We start from the raw sequence: 18,339 nt of genomic DNA on the forward strand, positions 1-18,339 counted from the left end.
TAGATGAATTACACGATACAAAAGGTATAACCAGTACTTAGAATTTATTGCATTCTATACCTGGTGCAGTGATTGCATTGACACTATAGATACAAACGCATGGAGACGGCAACATGAATTGTAGTTGAGGTAGTTGCTTTTCAAAGAGGTAGTGATGAGGCCCGGTGACATCACGGTGCAAAGTCCACATCTCAGAAAAACCTTTGAAATAGTCACAAGATAAATGCTTGTCCCTGTTCCTTCTATCTCACCACTTCAGTAATATTTTTGAGATGACGGTGATGGTTTGAGCTGGGCAGAGAAGCTCTGCAACTATTCTCCTCCTTTTAGGACAATAATTGGGGTCCGTTTAGACTTCAACTTCAGAGCTTAGGTACTGCTGGTCTCTTTCAAAAGAAGCACTGCTGAGATTTTAACTGCAGCAAATTCAAGAGCCGGAATAATTGACAACAATGTATTCAATGTCACCGTGATTTTCTATTATAATTATTTCCTCTTCACTCTCCAGCACAATGACTTCTACCTCACTGTCCTTTGCTGCAATATCCTCCTCTTCCTTCTGCTCCACAAGATCCATGGTTTCTTGGGTGGCAACTTCAAAGTTCCAAGGAAAATGAAGAAAATCTAGAACAACTCTGACTTGGTTCCTGCAGCTGGGGTCTTGGGCAAGAAGTATGTGAAATAAATCTTGAGCCCTCCTGCTGACATTCTCCCAACCACTTGGTGGTGGAACATGGTCAGAGTTGTTCTGCCAGTAAATAAACCTTTGAAACCATAGATCTTGAGCTGAAGCCGTTTCCCATGGATAGTTTCCAGTGAGAAGAACATACAATACAATACCAAGGGCCCAGATGTCAACACTAGGATCCACCACAATTGACTCCCTGTGCTCCAGTTCACAAAGTTCCGGGGACATGAATGTGTTGAGGGGTGCCATTGATGGAACAACTGTACCGGCAAACTGAGTCAGTCCAAAGTCACTTAATTTCACATTATGACATGTCTTGTCCATAAGTAAAATATTGTCCGGCTTTAGGTCCCTATGCACCAGGTTTTTGCTGTGCATATATTCAAGAGCCTGGGTAAGCTGTAGTGCACACCGTTTGACCAGCTTTTCTGGAATTCCCATCTGGAAAAGTTAAAACAATTAATTATATGATATTTGGCTTTAAAATAACACTATTTTACTAAAAAATAATATTCAATAATATCAAATTCAATACAACGTTGGTTACTTTTTAAATCTGCAGATGGAATTCTATGTGAACATCAGTGCAACCGATCTCCAACTACTTCAGCAATAATTGGGCAATGAAGGAAATATGGGAGGTCTAACTGGTTTTAAATTTTACCTCTGGCTTAAACACCAGACTAACCTTTAATATAGAATGGTGAAGGATCACAACCTGTATCATGATTGTTATCTATGTGCCCACTAGGAAGGGAGGTGGGGAAGGAGGGATGTAATCTCTATTTTTGTCTTTCTGCTTTTAAAGACAAAATTAATGGCGAATGCAAATTTTACAGTTGTCACAGAACAAGAGATGAGGGGAAATCATCCAATGGGGACAACTGTTTAAGAGGGGAATTCCCCTAACGTTGTAGACTTCCTACTACATCCTGTTCCAACTTCTTGATTGGATTAAGGAAAATCTTGCCCAGATGGTGCAGAGAAAATAGCTGACTGGGGATTTTAGCCCTTCCTTAGTTCTCTCCAACCAGGCCAACAATATTTGGTATAAATGCATGCAATATATAGAAAGTATCATCCATGACAAAACACCAGTTTCTATTAATCTCCAGGATCCCTAGGACAAATTTATAGAATTAGCAAGCAAATGCTAAAGTGTCAGCTACTTCATTAGCTTTACTTACCCCTGGCTGGATGATGGAGTGAAGAGATCCAGCAGGTGCCAATTCCTGGCTGATCATATAACAGTCTGAGTTTTCCAGAATTCTCGAATGGGTAGATATTATGCCCTCGTGTCCAGTAACAAAGAGTGACATGCAAACTTCATGAAGAAAGGCTTCTAGTCTGGTTCGCTCCTTTTTTACCTTTTTTAGGGCAACAAGGCTACCTGTTAAAGAGGAGGGAAACAAAGTTGATTACAATAAGACTTGGACATCTAAAACTCTGGGTGATGTCCAATACTTGAGCCCATTCATTTTACATAGACTGGATGCTTTTCTTCAAAATGTAGCCATCTTCTCTAGGCCCTCGCTAGCAGTGAGATATGTAGCTGCCCATGCAGCTAGATCTATTGTCCCTTCCCATCTAAATGCCAAGTGTCTAGGTTGTGCATAGTGGACCATCAGTTTATAGTCAAATCTGTTACATACTTAGCTGCCTATGACCCACTATAACTGTGTGTGATCATCATGAATCTGTCATGAGAGAAAAAGGAAGCCTGCTTTTGGTGAGCTCTTCTTCAAAATGCCAATTACCTGGCTGCCATATTGAATCTACCCAATTGAATTTATAGAATCCCTGACCTGGAACCTGTATGCAAATATGTACTTTTGTAAAATATCAAGGCTTGCTCTGTGGCATAACAACCAGTAGCTAGCACTTTCAGGAGGAGTTCAAAATATGTGGCCTTCATGTTTTACTCATGGCAGGTTGTTAAAGATATGCAAAAGGACCAACTCAAGAAATTGATAACAGGTGGAAAGGCTTTTGTTTTCTGTAGGAACAATGCCAGCTGCCTGAATGGGATTTTGCACTGTTCAACCAGTTTTTATATTTTGTCAGTGCTGAATTAGATCTTTGTGCATCATGGTCTTTTCCCCAAATTTATGCAACAAAACCCCTACCTCTAATAAGGTCATTTAATCAGTAAAGATGCTAATGTTTGTGCTATCTGTTCTAGATGTTCAAATGGTCTGCAAATTAGAAATTTTTTTGTAATTATTTAAGAATTCACTTACCCAGTTCCCTGTCAACAGCCATCACAACTTCTCCATAACTACCCTCGCCAAGATGTCCCAGGATTTCGTATCGCTCTTCTCCAATTGTTTCATTCTCACAAGTTAGGTGGGCTGCCATTGTGAATATAGCAATATCAGATGTTCTGTGCAGAAATCGGTATCCAAAAGATCTTGAGGACCCTAAGAAGATATGTGAGGTCCACAAACTATCTTTTGTCTTTTTGTAGAGAAGTTGAGCCAGGATTCAAGCCAGGAAACCACAAACCTTCATTAGAATGCAAATTGAGGCATCACTTGAACTTAACCAATCAAGGTGATTCCTTTCTGTTTGTGTCTACAGGTTCAGGTCACAAGAGGTAGTAGGGAGTGGGCATGTCTTTATTGTCCCAGGTTTTAGATTGCTAATGTTGAAATGTGGGCCTCTGAGGAAATTTGACATGTTCAAATTAAAACTTGGCGAGATTAGGTCTATGCAAACTGGTGTTGTAGAGGATGTCAACTATTGGTTGGAAATGACCAATTCTCACTACTCTGGTCTTGGTATTAAATATCTTCTGTTCCAATGATTTATTGGAACTTTTAATTTCTTTAAAGTTTCATAAACCATTTTATGACTATAGTGTCACTCCTAATATAGTGTACTACAGAAATCTAAGTAATATCTTGGTCAGAGCTCCAATTAGCCTGTGTACTGCTGGTTTGTTGGGTTGTACAGGGTTTTTATGCAAAACCTTGATATTCTAACAAAAGGTTATTCAAATATATATCTGAATGATTAGGCTTCTACTGATTAGTATCAACACCTCATCCCTACTACAGAACATTTACTAACCATCACACATTTTATAATTTTTATTTTAATGCAATGCTTGAACAAAAATGTACAAATCTAAATAACAAAGTATTGTTCAATGGTGTGTAACAAATATATTAAATAAAATGATCTCCTATACAGTGAGGGAGCCTTGCTCAGTTCTGTAATACTAGAAGTTTTTTTTTTCTTTTTTTAAAATAGAGCAAAACTATTTGGGGGGGGAGGGGGATAGAGTAAGGCTACCTTCACACGTATGCAGGTTGAGTTTCTCCATTGCATTTTGTGTTTTTTGCACCTGTGTTTTTGATGCAATTTTGTTTTATTTTTCTTGTAGCTAGGCAGATTTAAAACTCATCAAAAATGCACTACATGCTTCTATGCAGCACTTCCATTGACATCTATAGAACCAAAAAACTCAACTTTTGGATTCCCAGATAGAAATGATAAACTGACAAATATCCGAACCTTCTTTCACTCTATCCAAAATAAACAAAAGTTTTGCCTTTCAGTTATTTTTAAATTGTGTATACACCTTTGGCTACTTGGTGAAACAAGGGCTTTAGTTTAGCCATTTATAGGCTATTAAATATCTAAATGGTTGCATATATAAGATTATGATTTGCATATTAAGGTTTTTATGTAATTTTTAATTTTTGAAATTAAAATGAGTGGTATTTTGTATTGAAACTGCATGGGTTTGCATGGTTTTATTTCCCAAGATACAATAGATACAAAAGATACTCAGCTGTCAATTGAATTGAGGATTAGATGTGAATGGGAATATCATTCTGCAACTCTTGATTGTTTTGCAGTCTCAGGATAAAATATTAACTTTGTGATAAAGTGTTTAAAAATTGAATTACCCTTAAAGCAGTAAAGTTGATTTTAAAAGCACCGCAGCTAACATTCTGGCCTTTTTTCACCCTATTCAGTGTTCTAGTAATACACAGGTCTAACAACAAAAGGTCTCCCCTGTCTTTCCATATCTATTGTTTAATGTTTGTTTACTAGTAAAACCTGGAGATGTAAATGGTAAAGTTCTACTACTTTATATGCATGCTCAGTACTCCACCCAAGCACAGGGTAGAGCAATCTAATCAACTTTTGATTTAGTTATGTAGTTAAAAAGCTGTCTAGGTATTGTTTGCTAAGAATTGCAGCAAATACAGAACTCCTCCCTTTCTGGGACACACCTAACACAGAAAAAACCACAGTGTTTAGAATCCAATTAGCAATGACAAGGAGGGGGGGGGGGGGGGCTTTACTAAAACTGGAGCCTGCAAAATCTGGTCCAGCTCTGCATAGAAATCAATCAGCTTCCAGAAACTGAAGTTTGAAGCTGATTGGCTACCATGCACAACTGCACCAGATTTGCACTCTCCAGTTTTTGTAAATCAAACCCAAAATTACAATATTTTGACCACTAAAAGGCTCCTATATAGTTCATTGGTTTAGCCATCTGCCTGGAGTTCATTTTTACTATCATTGCTCTTTTGATAAGATAAAATTCTGGTGCAAAAAAAAGGTAGAGGGCGTGTACACAAAAAATGATATATATTAAAAACACTGCCAATGGTGTGTGTGTGTCTATGTGTAGATAGAGAGATATTAATTTCTACATATGGCACATCCTTCCCTCCCTCCCTTGTCTTTATTGCTCTTTGGCACTCCTATCAATCAAGCCTGCAGGTCCTCATTTAGCAATATTTAATTGTTTTCTTTAGACTTGGTAACCTATGTGACCACAAACCCCTTCTTTATGGCACAACATGTCTGTCATCAAGTCTGGAATTTACCATTTACTGGAGCAATGTAGTATGGGGCTTCATGCTAAACCAAGGTAGCAGGTCCACCCCTTTACAGAAAATGTTGCAGGATCTTCGCAAGTAATTAGAATCCTACATATGGGGGCCAAAGTTCATTACCACTAATAGGTTAGCCTTCAAAGTAACTAACACTGGCCATACAAGATTAGAGTTTAGTTTGAAAAGTGTTAGGTTTTGAAAGTTCAGTTGTCTAATGGTTAATGAGACCAAGCTTTTACATTTCTCACAATTCTATCCTACTGAACCATGTCACTGGGAGGGAAAGAGGGTGAATCTCCACAGTTAACACAGAAAGAATAACCTGATATCCTTCCCCGCACTATATAAACAAACATGCACACTGTGGTGTGTATGCAATAACATGAAGCCTTGAACCCAAACTTGTAATGCACATTACTGCATATACTGTAGACCTAGTAAGGGTATGGCTGCAGGGTAAGAAGAGATATACTTTTATTCATATAGTTTTTTTTACAGTGGAAGTAAAGCCATTTTGGTATATTTTACCTACAGATAAGTCTTTAATAAGGCTTACCTGTAGGTACTGTGAATATCTCCTAAATATGTCCTTTAGGAGTTATTTATTGTAGACGCACCGGTGATGTCACTGGTGCACGCTAACTGTGTCCTCAGTGGATGGGGTGCCATCCATTGAGAGAGTTGTGCCGCAGCTGAAACTCCCGTGTGCATGCGCAGGGGTGTAAGGACATCGCGGCTCGGCCGATCAGATGGCCACAGCTTTCAAACCCAGAAGGAAGACCAGGTGAAGATGGAAGCCTTGGGGAGCTGTGACAGCACTCTGCTGGAGGGCTTTGTTTTCCAGCAGGTCTTTCATAATGTGCTAGTATGCATTATGCTTTTAAACTTGCAGGGAGAAGATTTTTTAGAATTGTTTGGGCAGTTTACTACCACTTTAAAAATTGGTGTTAAAAGCCCCAAATAATGTAAATATTTGGCCCATTACTTCACATTGTACTGCATTTGGCATCAGCTAAAAGCTACCCATGGTGATAGCAAGCACGTTAATGCGGTTTGAAATTTATATCCTGTATGCCAACTTCCCACCCAGCAACCTTGGGACCCTCCTGCACAGCCTAATGACTCACCACAAGGAATAGTGAGACCAAAGATGGCGCATTGTAGACACCCTTACACCATTTGCACAGAGGAAAGAGACAGACACAGAGGCATAACAATAAAATACCATTTTATCAAACTAGTCAAATAAGAGGCATCAAACATGAAAAATAAATAAGAATAATAGAACTAAACTGAGCAAATTTTATAGATCTAATTAACCTAAAAAACTGATTGCGCTTACATTAGCAAATTTAAGTTTCCATACCTACACAGATCTTACAATTTGATTGGGAAATTGCAAATTGCACATCTCCTTATTATTTAGGATTTATATAGTGCCAACAGTTTGCTCAGCGCTTTACAATATAACGAGAGACGATACAGCAACAATACAGTTCAATACAAGAGGGTTAGAAGGGCCTGATCCTGGGAGCTTACAATCTATTAATGTTGGTCTCACAAATGTTTAAGAATGTCTCCAAGCTTTGGTTAAAGGGCTGTATGAGGTCTGATTACCTTAAATAACAAAGGAATGTGATTATCTTAGATTGTAAGCTCCAAGGATCAGGCCCTCCTAACCCTCTTGTATTGAACTGTATCGTTGCTGTATTGTCTCCCGTTATATTGTAAAGTGCTGAGCAAACTGTTGGCGCTATATAAATCCTGTATAATAATAATAATTTGGACAAGGCAGACCACTGCTCTCCTTTTCTGTTTGCATGGGGGGTGAGTTGTCGATTGCGTACACACAAGTCCAGTATATAACACACAGCTAGACTGGAAATATTTGTCTCGACTCAGAGCTTGCGTTAAGCATGTGTCTGTGCTGATCATCGGCCATGCCATATAATGGAGGGACCCATGGCTGAAACAGCATCTTTAGTTAAGTATTCTTTTCACATGTCGAGTACAACCCCAAAACCCTAACAAAACACAATTGATGGTTTTAATTCTACCTATAGATCACTTACAACATTTTGGGGCTCAGCATTCTTCCAAATATGCAGCGAGTATAACGAGAACATGTCAAGACAAACTGTGGAAGGCACTATTGCAACTAAATCACAAAGCTAATAGGATACCCCGGAGATTGCTCCTTTAACTGCTTCCACATGCCCACCCTGATAAATTCCCTTTAAGAATAATAATGTAGGAAAAAGGGGCTTACTAACTTTTGCCTAAAAGTGACTTGTCTAGAAGAATTGCCTAGCCAATGTTAAATCTGTATTGAAGTGGAAATAAAGAGGCAGAAATAGCGAAAGTAGAATTACAAATGGCAGCTAGCTTTTCTATACAAAAAAGATATAAATCAGTACTTAGAATTTATCATATTCTTTACCTGGTGCAGTGACCACAAGACTATATATACAAAATACAGAAGATAGCATTATGAGGAGAGCTCAATCATCTTTTCATGTCAGACTACATAAAAAGAGGTTTAAAAATCACGCAACGCTTTTGGATAGAAATCAGATCCCTATGTATTCTGCAGTGTCATGCAATTACGATGTGGCAAATGTGCCCTATGGTAGCCACACAGCTGCATTTATACCAGATACACAGTGAACAAATTAAAAACAAAAAAAACGCAAGCAAACCTTACATGAAAATATAATTGACAAGGTCAATTTGTGTCAAACAGTTACAGCAACTTCTGTGTGTCATCACTGGGTCACACCTTCTTGCAGCAGTGTATCTGAAAATGTTCTCCCGCATAGTGCTGAATTTGGGGTACTTTGCTTTCCAAGGAGGTAGTGGTGAGGCCCAGCGGCATCACCAACACAAAGTCTGCTTCCAAGAAAGACCTTTGAAATAATTGAAGGTGATGAATTGAATGGACAGAAAGAAGCTCTGCCAACACCTTTAATTTAGGATTAATGGTTGTCTGATCCGGCCAACCTACATGCACGCAGAGACGGCACTAGAGCCATAAAAAAAGGATGAAAATTGCAACCTGAAATTAGTCAGCACACTTGCTCTAAAAATAACTTGAAAGGTAGACTTTCACTTCAGAGCCTATGGAAAAACTGCTGATGGTGTCCAATAGTGATGGGCCAAGCACCCCCGTGTTTAGTTCGCAGTTGAACATTCGAAAGTATTGAACATTCGACCACATACTTCAAACTCAATACAAGTCTGTGGGACTTGAACTTGTAAATTCAAAAGTGTCCATTTTGAAGGCTTATATGCAAGGTATTGGCCAAAAAAGGGGCATGGGGATTTGGGTACTGCCTTGAAGAACATGAACCAGTGAAAAAAGAAAAAAAAAAGAAAGTTTTTAAAGGGCTAGTCATTTTTCATTGCTTAACCTCCCTGGCGGTATTCCCGAGTGTAGCTCGGGGTAACATTTCAGTACCAAAAGCGGTAACCCCGAGCTACACTCGGGAATACCATGCGGCGCTGCTCCGGCATGTGTTCTTCCCTTACCTTACCCTGCGCTCCCACGATGTGTCCCCTGCAGCGTCCCCGGCCATCTCCTCCGGCCGATGCCGGCATCCGGCTTCTGTGTCCTGTCCCTGTGACGTCGGGACGTACGGGCGCCGCCGGCGGCGGGAAATTTAAAAATTTTAAAAAATGTCATTTTTTTTTTTTTACATTCTACACAGTAAAACATTGCTGTTTCAACCTATTTCACATACATTTTGTCCCTAGTGCTTTGTCCTGCGCCCTGCCTGCATTTTGTCTGTTCTTTCTGCCTGGAAACTGAGAAATGTCCATGGCATCCAAAAAGTGTCCCTTTAGGTCAAAAGCGGTTTAGATCAGCTAGAGAACAGCGATAGTAAATCAGAACCACTTGCAGAATTGAGTGATAATGATTCGTGGGGGAAAACGATTTTGCGACTGAGCTCAGCAATGTGCGAACTTGGCGCTCTATTTCACATTTCAGTGTTTTTGGTTTGATTATATTATTGAATTCAATTTTTTATTATTTTTATATTATTTTTATGATTATTTATTAAATTATAATTTATGATTTTGTGTTTCAAATTTTATCATACCCGGGATGTTTACTAGACTCTTGTTCGGACAGATTTCAGTGAGTTTTTCCTAAAAATTACAGCCTACAATAAAAAAAATACATATTTCCATGCAAAAAAATGGTACCGCTTTCAGCACCAAAAATCTGAAATAATCATACCGCCAGGGAGGTTAAAGTATTAAAAAAAAAAAAAAAAAAAAAGGCCTTTAGGCCTGGTAGGGCTTTTAAAGGAAAACCACGCACCTCAATAAATGGTGGAAAAAAGTGTGAGGTCCCCTCCAAATTCCTACCTGACCCTTGATCTGAGCACAGGCCTGGTAGGGTAGGTGCCCCCCCATGGCTTACCAGGCCACTTGACCTCGACATGGAGACAAAGGCCTCTTCCCTACAAACCTGGCCTGGTGGTTTGGGGGGTCTGAGGGCAGGGAGGCTCATTATCTGGGTACTCCTTTAAATTACAGGGCACCCTGATGCTCCCCCCCTTGTGAATGAGTAAGGGGGTACCCCTACACATTCATTAAAGGGTTACATTCAGTAAAAAAAAAAAAAAAAAAGAGACCAGTCTTTTGAAAAATACCTTTAAATTGAACAAAAAAACAAAATTGTTTTTGACAAGTCCTTTAAAAAAAAAAAAAAAAAAAAAAAAGAAAAAGCGGACGCCCACTGACCCCTCTGCCACTCGCCACTGCAGTTAGCTCTGCCCAATTGTTTACATCTTGCTGGCAACTGTCAGACCTGTTATATTGCAGCAAGTACTCAGCTGACTGGTATTGGCTTTTGAAAAAAAAAACAAAGAAAAGCATACATGACCTGTCAAAAGCAGTTTTATTTTTTGTTCAACTATTTTCAAAAGTCTGGAGTCTATTTTTTCAAAATTTACCCCTTACTCATTGCACAAGGGGCGCAGCAGGGTACTCTGATGCTAATGACCCCTCCTGCCAGGGTTGTGGGGAAGAGGCCCTTGTCCCCATCGTCCCCATCCCCCCCTTTCCTGTCAGGCCTGTGTTTTGGTAGGAATTTAGGGGGAACCCCATGCCCCCCCCATTTTTTGGTGGCGGGGTTCCCCTTAAAGGTCCTACCAGGTCTATAGGCCCTGGTAGGGCTTTTGGGGGGAATCCCATGCACTTTATTTTGAATTTTATTACAGCCGGGTCCCTCCTAACCTTCCTACCAGACCTAAGGGCCTGGTATGGATTGGGGAAGGGGGGGTGGACCCACAATGTTTATTTCTTTTTTTTTTTTTTTAAATGTAATTTTGTTTTTATTTTGGGGAGAGTTTTCTCACCTCTGTCTTCGGCAGTGTCCAGGAACACACTGCGTAAGGCTGCAGTAGAAGCAAAAGTGTGCAGTGGCGACTGTGCACTAAGAGAGGGGGTTTGGCAGGCGAACAGTTGGTGCTGCCTTCACACCGTAACCTTTAGAGTCATTCTTGATCAGTGCAGGATTGGACCCTGCTCTACAGCTGCTGTTGATCCAGGACTGATTCATTTTGATAAATGTCAGCCGGTCAATGGAGTCTGTGGACAGATGCACCCTTTTATTCGTCACAAAACCTCCAGCAGCACTGAATGTCTGTTCAGAAAGCATGCTGGTTGCAGGACAGGCCAGTAGCTCAATTGCATATTGAGCAACTTCTGGCCAGTGATCCATCCTCAAGTAACCCAGTGGATCCTTAGTTGAAAAGGTTTCCAAGTCTGCTCTTGCCACTAGATAATCCTGCACCATATGATGGAGACGCTGCTGATGGATGCTTAAACAGCCCTAGGTGCTGAGGACGAAATAATTCTTTAAAGGCATTCGTCAGCCGGCCGCCTCACCAGGCAAATTTTGCTACCCCAGTTGCTGAACCGTAAAAAAAAGTACATCAGAATCGGTCAATGTTCAAACATACAGTATCTCACGGAAGTGAATACACCCCTCACATTTTTGTAAATATTTTACTCTATCTTTTCATGTGACAACACTGAAGAAATGACATTTTGCTACAATGTGGAGTAGTGAGTGTACAGCTTGTATAACATGTAAATTTGCTGTCCCCTCAAAATAACTCAACACACAGCCATTAATGTCTAAACCGCTGGCAACAAAAGTGAGTACACCCCTAAGTGACAAGGTCCAAATTGGGCCCGGTTAGCCATTTTCCCTCCCCGGTGTCATGTGACTCGTTAGTGTTACAAGGTCACAGGTGTGTCATTTCTTCAGTGTTGTCACATGAAAAGATATAATAGGATATTTACAAAAATGTGAGGGGTGTACTTACTTCCGTGAGATACTATATACAATACTTTGTAGACACAAACAAAGAAATAAACACTTATTAGGATGTTTTACCAAAGACATGTAGCAGAAAACATTTTGGCCTGAAGAAATTCAAGTTTTTTTATTTTTTTTCTTGGCTATGTTTTATAACAGAATGTGATAAATATTTTTTTTTTCAAAATTCTCTGTCTTTTTTGTTTATATAATAAAAAATAAGAAACCCAGTTGTGATAAAACACCACCAACAGAAAGCTCTATTTGTGTGAAACGTGATAAAAATTTTATTTGGGTGCAGTGTTGCATGTCCGCACAATTGCCAGTTAAAGTAGAGCAGTTTAGTGCTAAATAGCAAAAAATTCCCTGGTCATGAAGAAGGTGAAACCTGGAGCTCAAGTGGTTCAACTGAAGGTCAAAACAGAATGGTACAATCATAATGTCCTCCCTGTGCCTGCTTGGATTTCCTCCGGGTACTCCATTTTCCTCCCACGCTCAAAGACATGCTCCAGCTTGGCAGGTGCTCAGCATTGGAGTGCAGATCACTGGAGTAATGATGCCTACTATAGAGATTTCCAGTCTGGGGTCATCGGCCAGGTATGGCATATACGTAATTACATTGATCTGAGCGAATCACGGCGGTCACATGACCCTAAACCCCGCCTCCCGGCTTCTGAAACTCTTAAAGGGCTGGGAGGTACCGGCGTAAAGGGGTTAAAATTTTATATGAACACGGGGGGAAGTCATATTTGTTCATTACCTATGCAGAGTCTTCTTCCTGCTTTGCTGTGTTTGTGATTTAGCCTCCATTCACATCCAGTAAGTTCTTATGGAAGTGCTTATACAGGAGTTTTTAATTGGGCATTTTTCAAGCATTATATTTAGGGTTTTACCAATATTGATATCCATATCGGTGCCGATACTAAGCATTTGCAAAAGTACTCGTACTCATGAAAATGCTCCAATACCTAAAACCGATCCTTCTTTGTACGGTGTCATTTGAGCCTATACAAGATCAAGGGCTCAAATCAATTAAGGGCAAAGAATTGCACGTGGTTTGAAAAGGAATGTAGTGGGATTTTTGTCCGAATCACATGTGATTTCCCTACAGGTGCCGTGCGATTTGAGCCAATTCATTTTGTATCTAATGGCCCCATTGCAGGAATGGAGATGAATAGTCTGTGAACTTTAGTTCTGCTTTAAAATTGTGTTTGCAAGGATGGGGAAATCTAGGTATTGCACGGCCCTGTGGTGCCTATTATTTTACAGGACATTAAAACTATTTTTATATTACAAATAAAAGAAAATTTGTTCTTTATAATTTACCCAATTTTTATGCTGTCTGGTGCTCACAAATGCTGGCTAGAATATCCACTTGTCCTCCAGAAGATTTACCCCCCTTCATGACAAGGCCAAGGCCAGGCTTTGACTGACAATTGCACGGTCATGCCTCACTGTACACAAATGAAATTTATTTATTTATTATTTTTTTACCACAACTACAGCTTTCATTTGGTGGTATTTGATCACCACTGGTTTTTTTTTTGCGCTATAAACGAAAAACACCAAAAATTTTGAAAAAACAAAAATAATTTTTTACTTTTTGCTATAAAACATATCCCATAAAAAAAGAGAATACACCTTTGTCATGAATTTAGGCCAAAATGTAATCTGCCACATGTCTTTGGTAAATGAAGTGTATGTTAATTGGGCTGCGTGAAAATTATAGTGTCTACAAATGATGGTATATATACTGGAATTATTTTTGTTTTATTATTTTTATTACTAGTAATGGCGGCGATCAGCAAATTAGTGGGACTGTGATAGTATGGCGGGCATTTTGACATTAAGTAACTGACACTAATATGACCAATGACACTAAGACTATGCTAATAAAATGCACTGATACTGTACTAATGACACTGGGCAGGAAAGGGGTTAACATCTGGGGCGATCAAAGGGTTAACTGTATTCCTAACTATATGTGATATGTGTACTGTGTGCTTTGCAGGGATACAAAAACTGGCTCATCCCCACTGTCAATAGAGAGATCTGTGTTGTTTACCAAGGAAGTTCTGATATCCTATTTGTTGTAAAGTGTGCTGGAAAGGGTATATACCAGTGAGCAGAGGGTCCTTCAGAATTTCTAGTGTTACTATGTGGTTACACCCCCTTAGCACCTGATGGATAAATGCATGTACTAGCTATTGGGTTTGAGCACAGGTATACCTTGTTTGTTTGCCAATGAAGATCTCTCTCCTGTCAGTAGCTCTGACGATCGGTGGGTCCCAGCCGTGAATCATTGGCCAAGACCCACTGATCAGCATGACAGGGAGCCAATGACAGCACGGGTAGGCGGGCGCGCACTCCCTACCTGGAAGAGCAAAATCATGTGTGTATAACAGTGGATATAAAAAGTCTACACACCCCGGTTAAAATGTCAGGTTTCTGTGATGTAAAAAAATGAGACAAAGATAAATAATTTCAGAACTTTTTCCACCTTTAATGTGATCTATAAACTACAACTCCATTAAAAAACAAACTAAAATCTTTTAGGGGGGGAGTAAACATAAAAAAACTAAAATAATATGGTTGCATACGTGTGCACACCCTTAAACTAATATTTTGTTAAAGCAACTTTTGATTTGATTCCAGCACTCAGTCTTTTTGGGTATGAGTCTATCAGCATGGCACATCTTGACTTGGCAATATTTTGTCCACTCTTCCTTGCAAAAACACTCCAAATCTGTCAGATTGCGAGGGCATCTCCTGTGCACAGCCCTCTTCAGATCACCCCACAGATTTTCGATCGGATTCAGGTCTGGGCTCTGGCTGGGACTTTTATATCCACTGTATGTGATTTTGAGCAGCCGGCTTGCACTGTAGTAGTAAACGTACAGTGCGTGGACGTCAAGCAGATATACAAGCTCTTCCTTCTCTTCTCAGCTCCCAATTGACAAATGAAGGAGATCCCTGTTAGGACAGGGTATTGTGGGGAGGTTACTTTGAGCTTAACTGAACTCTAGAATTTGTGCCCAAAATAAGCCAGACAGAGCACAAAGTACTAGCCACCAGTATTGGCTAGTATGTGCCAGTCTTCCCCCATTACTGACTTCCTATTGTTCTGCACTGTATCACTATGTGGAGGTGGCCATTTGGTAGGGGCAGGGCTTTGCTTCCTGATGTTACAGCCTCCAGCACGGAGAACTGGGAGCAGCACTATAGAGGCAGCACCAAAATCACTTGAAATCTCCTGAGATCTTGTAGTCATAGGCAGCAGTGCCTTAGATCTTGCACTGCAGATATACAGATGTGAAGCAGTAAGTAAAGGAGTGCCTAGGCACACTCACATACCAGTAAGCGCACAGCTATTTTTCAGAAGGTAATTAAGATAGAAGGTGTATTTTTCAGGATATTGCTTAGGTACAATTAAAGGAGAACTGTAGGCAAAACTTTTTTTTTTTTCATTTTGGATAGAGTAACGGAGGGTTATAACACCTGTCAGATTTTTTTTTTTTTTTTCGCTTTGTCCCATTGCAATGATTTCCCTTTATTTCCTGTTCCATAACCAAACAGGAAGTGAGAACAAATCCCAGAAAATTAAGGGAATTCCTCAGGGACCCCCAGATCCCCATTGGAAGAATTCCCCTCTATTGCTTTTCTGGGGCAACCCAAAATTTTGAATTTTGTTTTACCTTCACTTTCAATAAAAAATTGTAAATAGGACAAATAGAGAGGGAGAATCTCATTTACAGGGGCACACAGAGCAATAAAAACTGACAGGGGTTCTAATTTCTCTCCATTCTATCCAAAACTAGAAAAAAAAGTTTTGCCTTTAGTTATACTTTAAAGTGGAGTTCCACCCCAAACTGGAAGTTCCACTTATCTGCCTCCCCCGCCTCCGTTGCCACATTTGGCACCTTTTGGGGGGAGCCGGTATCTGGTATTGACAGGTACCCATGCCCACTTCTGGAAGACGAACTTCCAGCTCTTTTCGCCGAATAGGAGCATCTTGTAGGCAGTCTCTCTCTGCATCACACATCGTGAGACTTTAGAAGTGGACACCCACATTTTTTCCCACTGCCGTAGGGTAAGAGAGCAATTGAGAATGTTTGCTCATTTGTGCATGTATAGGTGACTGGTCTCAGATATTGGAATAGATTCGTATAGAATTTTATAGATGGCTTAAATTAGGTGTGGAGCATATGAGCCCTGGGCACTTACGGTATAAGTGTGAAACTAGTGGGTTTATCCCTGCAAGTTAATTACATTTTTGTTTATTATTGGTTCTTTTTTTAGCAGAAGGTAAAAAAAAGGTTTCAAAATTTTCAGTTCATTTTTTGTTTTTATAATAAAAAAATGCAGTGGTGATCAAATACCATTAAAAGAAATATCTAGTTGTGTGAAAAAGTGACAAAAATTGCATTTGGGTCCAGGGTTGCATGATTGCGCAATTGCCAAAGTAGCACAGTGCCGAATAGCAAAAAATGGCCTGGTCATGAAGGGGGTAAAATCTTCTGATGCTTAAGTGGTTAAAGAAGGATCCTAAACAACCAATTGTTTTTTTTATATGTTCCTTCTTTTTTATGTATTCCTTATTAAGACCCCATTCATATTTCAGTGTTTTTGTCGCGTTTATACCTACATGTGACAACGCTCAACAAGTAGAAATCCATTTATTTAAATTGTACCTGCTCACATTAGTTCATATTAGTAAACTCTATCGCTTGAAGTGTGTTTCCTGTTGTTGAATGAAATGCAGGAGCTGCTTTTGGGTAGATTGGTGGATATTTAGTCTCATGGAATTCAATAGCCGCATCTGAGTACGTGCAAGACAAGCATTTATGCGCAGTTATATGAGCATTTTTCAGCTAGGCTCCTCTTCCACCTGAAGCTTACAAAACACTTGCAAAACACATGAATAATGCTTACAAAAAACATGTATATGTGCGACAAAACACAGAGAAATTACTGGCAAATCGCTTGAAATATGTTTGGCTCAGGTGTAAATGCAGCCATAAAGTATAAATAAAGACAATTTTTTTGAGTAGAGTGGAGTAGAAACGGATTAGATCTGTGCCCCCATTTTGCCTTGTTTCACACTGGATCCGAATTTGAAATCGTGCGACTTCACTTGAAGTCGCACAATTTCAAAGCCGCTTGTCCGTGTGATTTCAGGCGTGACTTGGCTGACATCTGTGTGATCTCTATGCAGGTCGCAAATGAAATTGCAAAAAATAGTGCAGAAACCTTTTTTTGAAAATCTGTGCAGAACTGCAAAGTCAGAGACACGTTGATTTCAACGATTCTCTTGCTGACAATAGAATGCGACTTGTCATGCGATTTGAAACTGTCAGATCGCATGACAAGTCACACCGATGTGAATCAGCTTAGGGAGATTGACTCTATACTGTCTATCATTTTCATCCGTTATCATTGAAAGTGAAAATACAAGAAAATCCCGAATGTTGGGTTGACACCAAAGCAGGAAGAGAGGAGAAATCTTCCAATAAGGGCACTAGTTCTAGTGACACCCCGGTTTTTCCTCACTTTTGAGAGATTTTCTCTCACTTCGGGTATTGGCTATGGGACTGGAAGTGAAGGGAAATCTCCCTATGGGACACAAATGGCAGAAAAACAACCTGACAGGTGTTCTAACCTTCCCTTACTCTATCTAAAGTGAAAAAATAAAGTTTTGTCTTAGATTTACTTTAAGGGCTCATTCACATGGGCACTCAGCTCCATACAGCAAGAAGAGGCATTTCTTAGGTTTCCTGCCCCAGTGCTGCGCTGTGTGCAGGCACCCCATACAAAGTGAATGGCCACACATTGGCTGTATGGACTTGCGCAGTTTGACAGGTATGAAGGGCCAGGTGCAGCTCCTGTGCGTCCGGGTGCGTTCACCTTTCAAACTTGGCTGTGCTGGTGAGTCCATACAGCAAACAGCTCAGAACTAGTACATAAAGTAAACAGATGTTACTTGACGAGCGCCTATGTGATTGAGCCCCAAGGTTTACAGTCTTTTCTAGTATATGATGACCCCTCACAGTGCATGTTATGAAGGAAGTAGAGAATCTACTCAGTGGCCCTGCATTGTATGCAGTAAAAAGAAGCTGAGGGGATAAAGGCCGGTACGAGTATCCTGCGACCCAGGTTGTGGTTTAGAGGACCTTTGGTTAAGTGGGGGTCTTTGTTCAGTCTTCATACGTAGATTTAGGAGACGTTATGGCGGTCAGTTACACTTTCACTGTATTGCTTATATTTGCGGTGACTTGTGTTCTACATGCTGGTTCGATGTATAACCTTCCCAGTGAGGATAAAGGCCTAGTTCACCTTTACCAAAAAAACTAGCTATGTAGATAAAAACAAAGTGTTCAGCTCTGACTAAAGTGAAATAATACCCTTGCTATAGATGTGGGCCATTTATGTACCTTATCTGCACGGGCATGTTTTTTTTG

General features: G+C 40.0%; 1 protein-coding gene across 1 annotated transcript; it reads right to left on the reverse strand.

The window, feature by feature from the left end:
- Nucleotides 1-427: 427 nt before the first annotated feature.
- On the reverse strand, nucleotides 428-15,923 carry LOC149447665 (serine/threonine-protein kinase SBK1-like). Its single transcript, XM_089652258.1, has 4 exons — nucleotides 15,839-15,923; nucleotides 2,929-3,108; nucleotides 1,876-2,078; nucleotides 428-1,129 (listed from the first exon to the last, which is right to left on the reverse strand). The coding sequence occupies exons 1-4, from the start codon at nucleotides 15,921-15,923 to the stop codon at nucleotides 428-430; spliced, it is 1,170 nt and encodes a 389-aa protein (XP_089508384.1).
- Between the last annotated feature and the right edge of the window lie 2,416 nt (nucleotides 15,924-18,339).

This window comes from Staurois parvus, unplaced genomic scaffold (genome assembly GCF_062004578.1).
Source record: "Staurois parvus isolate SC_StPar_1 unplaced genomic scaffold, SC_StPar_1.0 ptg000678l, whole genome shotgun sequence".
In the NCBI taxonomy this organism is placed as follows: Eukaryota; Metazoa; Chordata; class Amphibia; order Anura; family Ranidae; genus Staurois; species Staurois parvus.

What these genes read in the sequence shown, in the direction of transcription:
- LOC149447665 (XM_089652258.1), bottom strand. Translation starts at nt 15,923, where the DNA reads ATGTGTGATGCAGAGAGAGACTGCCTACAAGATGCTCCTATTCGGCGA. An exon ending in GGCTGTTGACAGGGAACTGG is followed by an intron (nt 2,079 to 2,928) that starts GTAAGTGAATTC and finishes CCTCTTTAACAG; the next exon opens with GTAGCCTTGTTGCCCTAAAA. An exon ending in ACTCCATCATCCAGCCAGGG is followed by an intron (nt 1,130 to 1,875) that starts GTAAGTAAAGCT and finishes TAACTTTTCCAG; the next exon opens with ATGGGAATTCCAGAAAAGCT.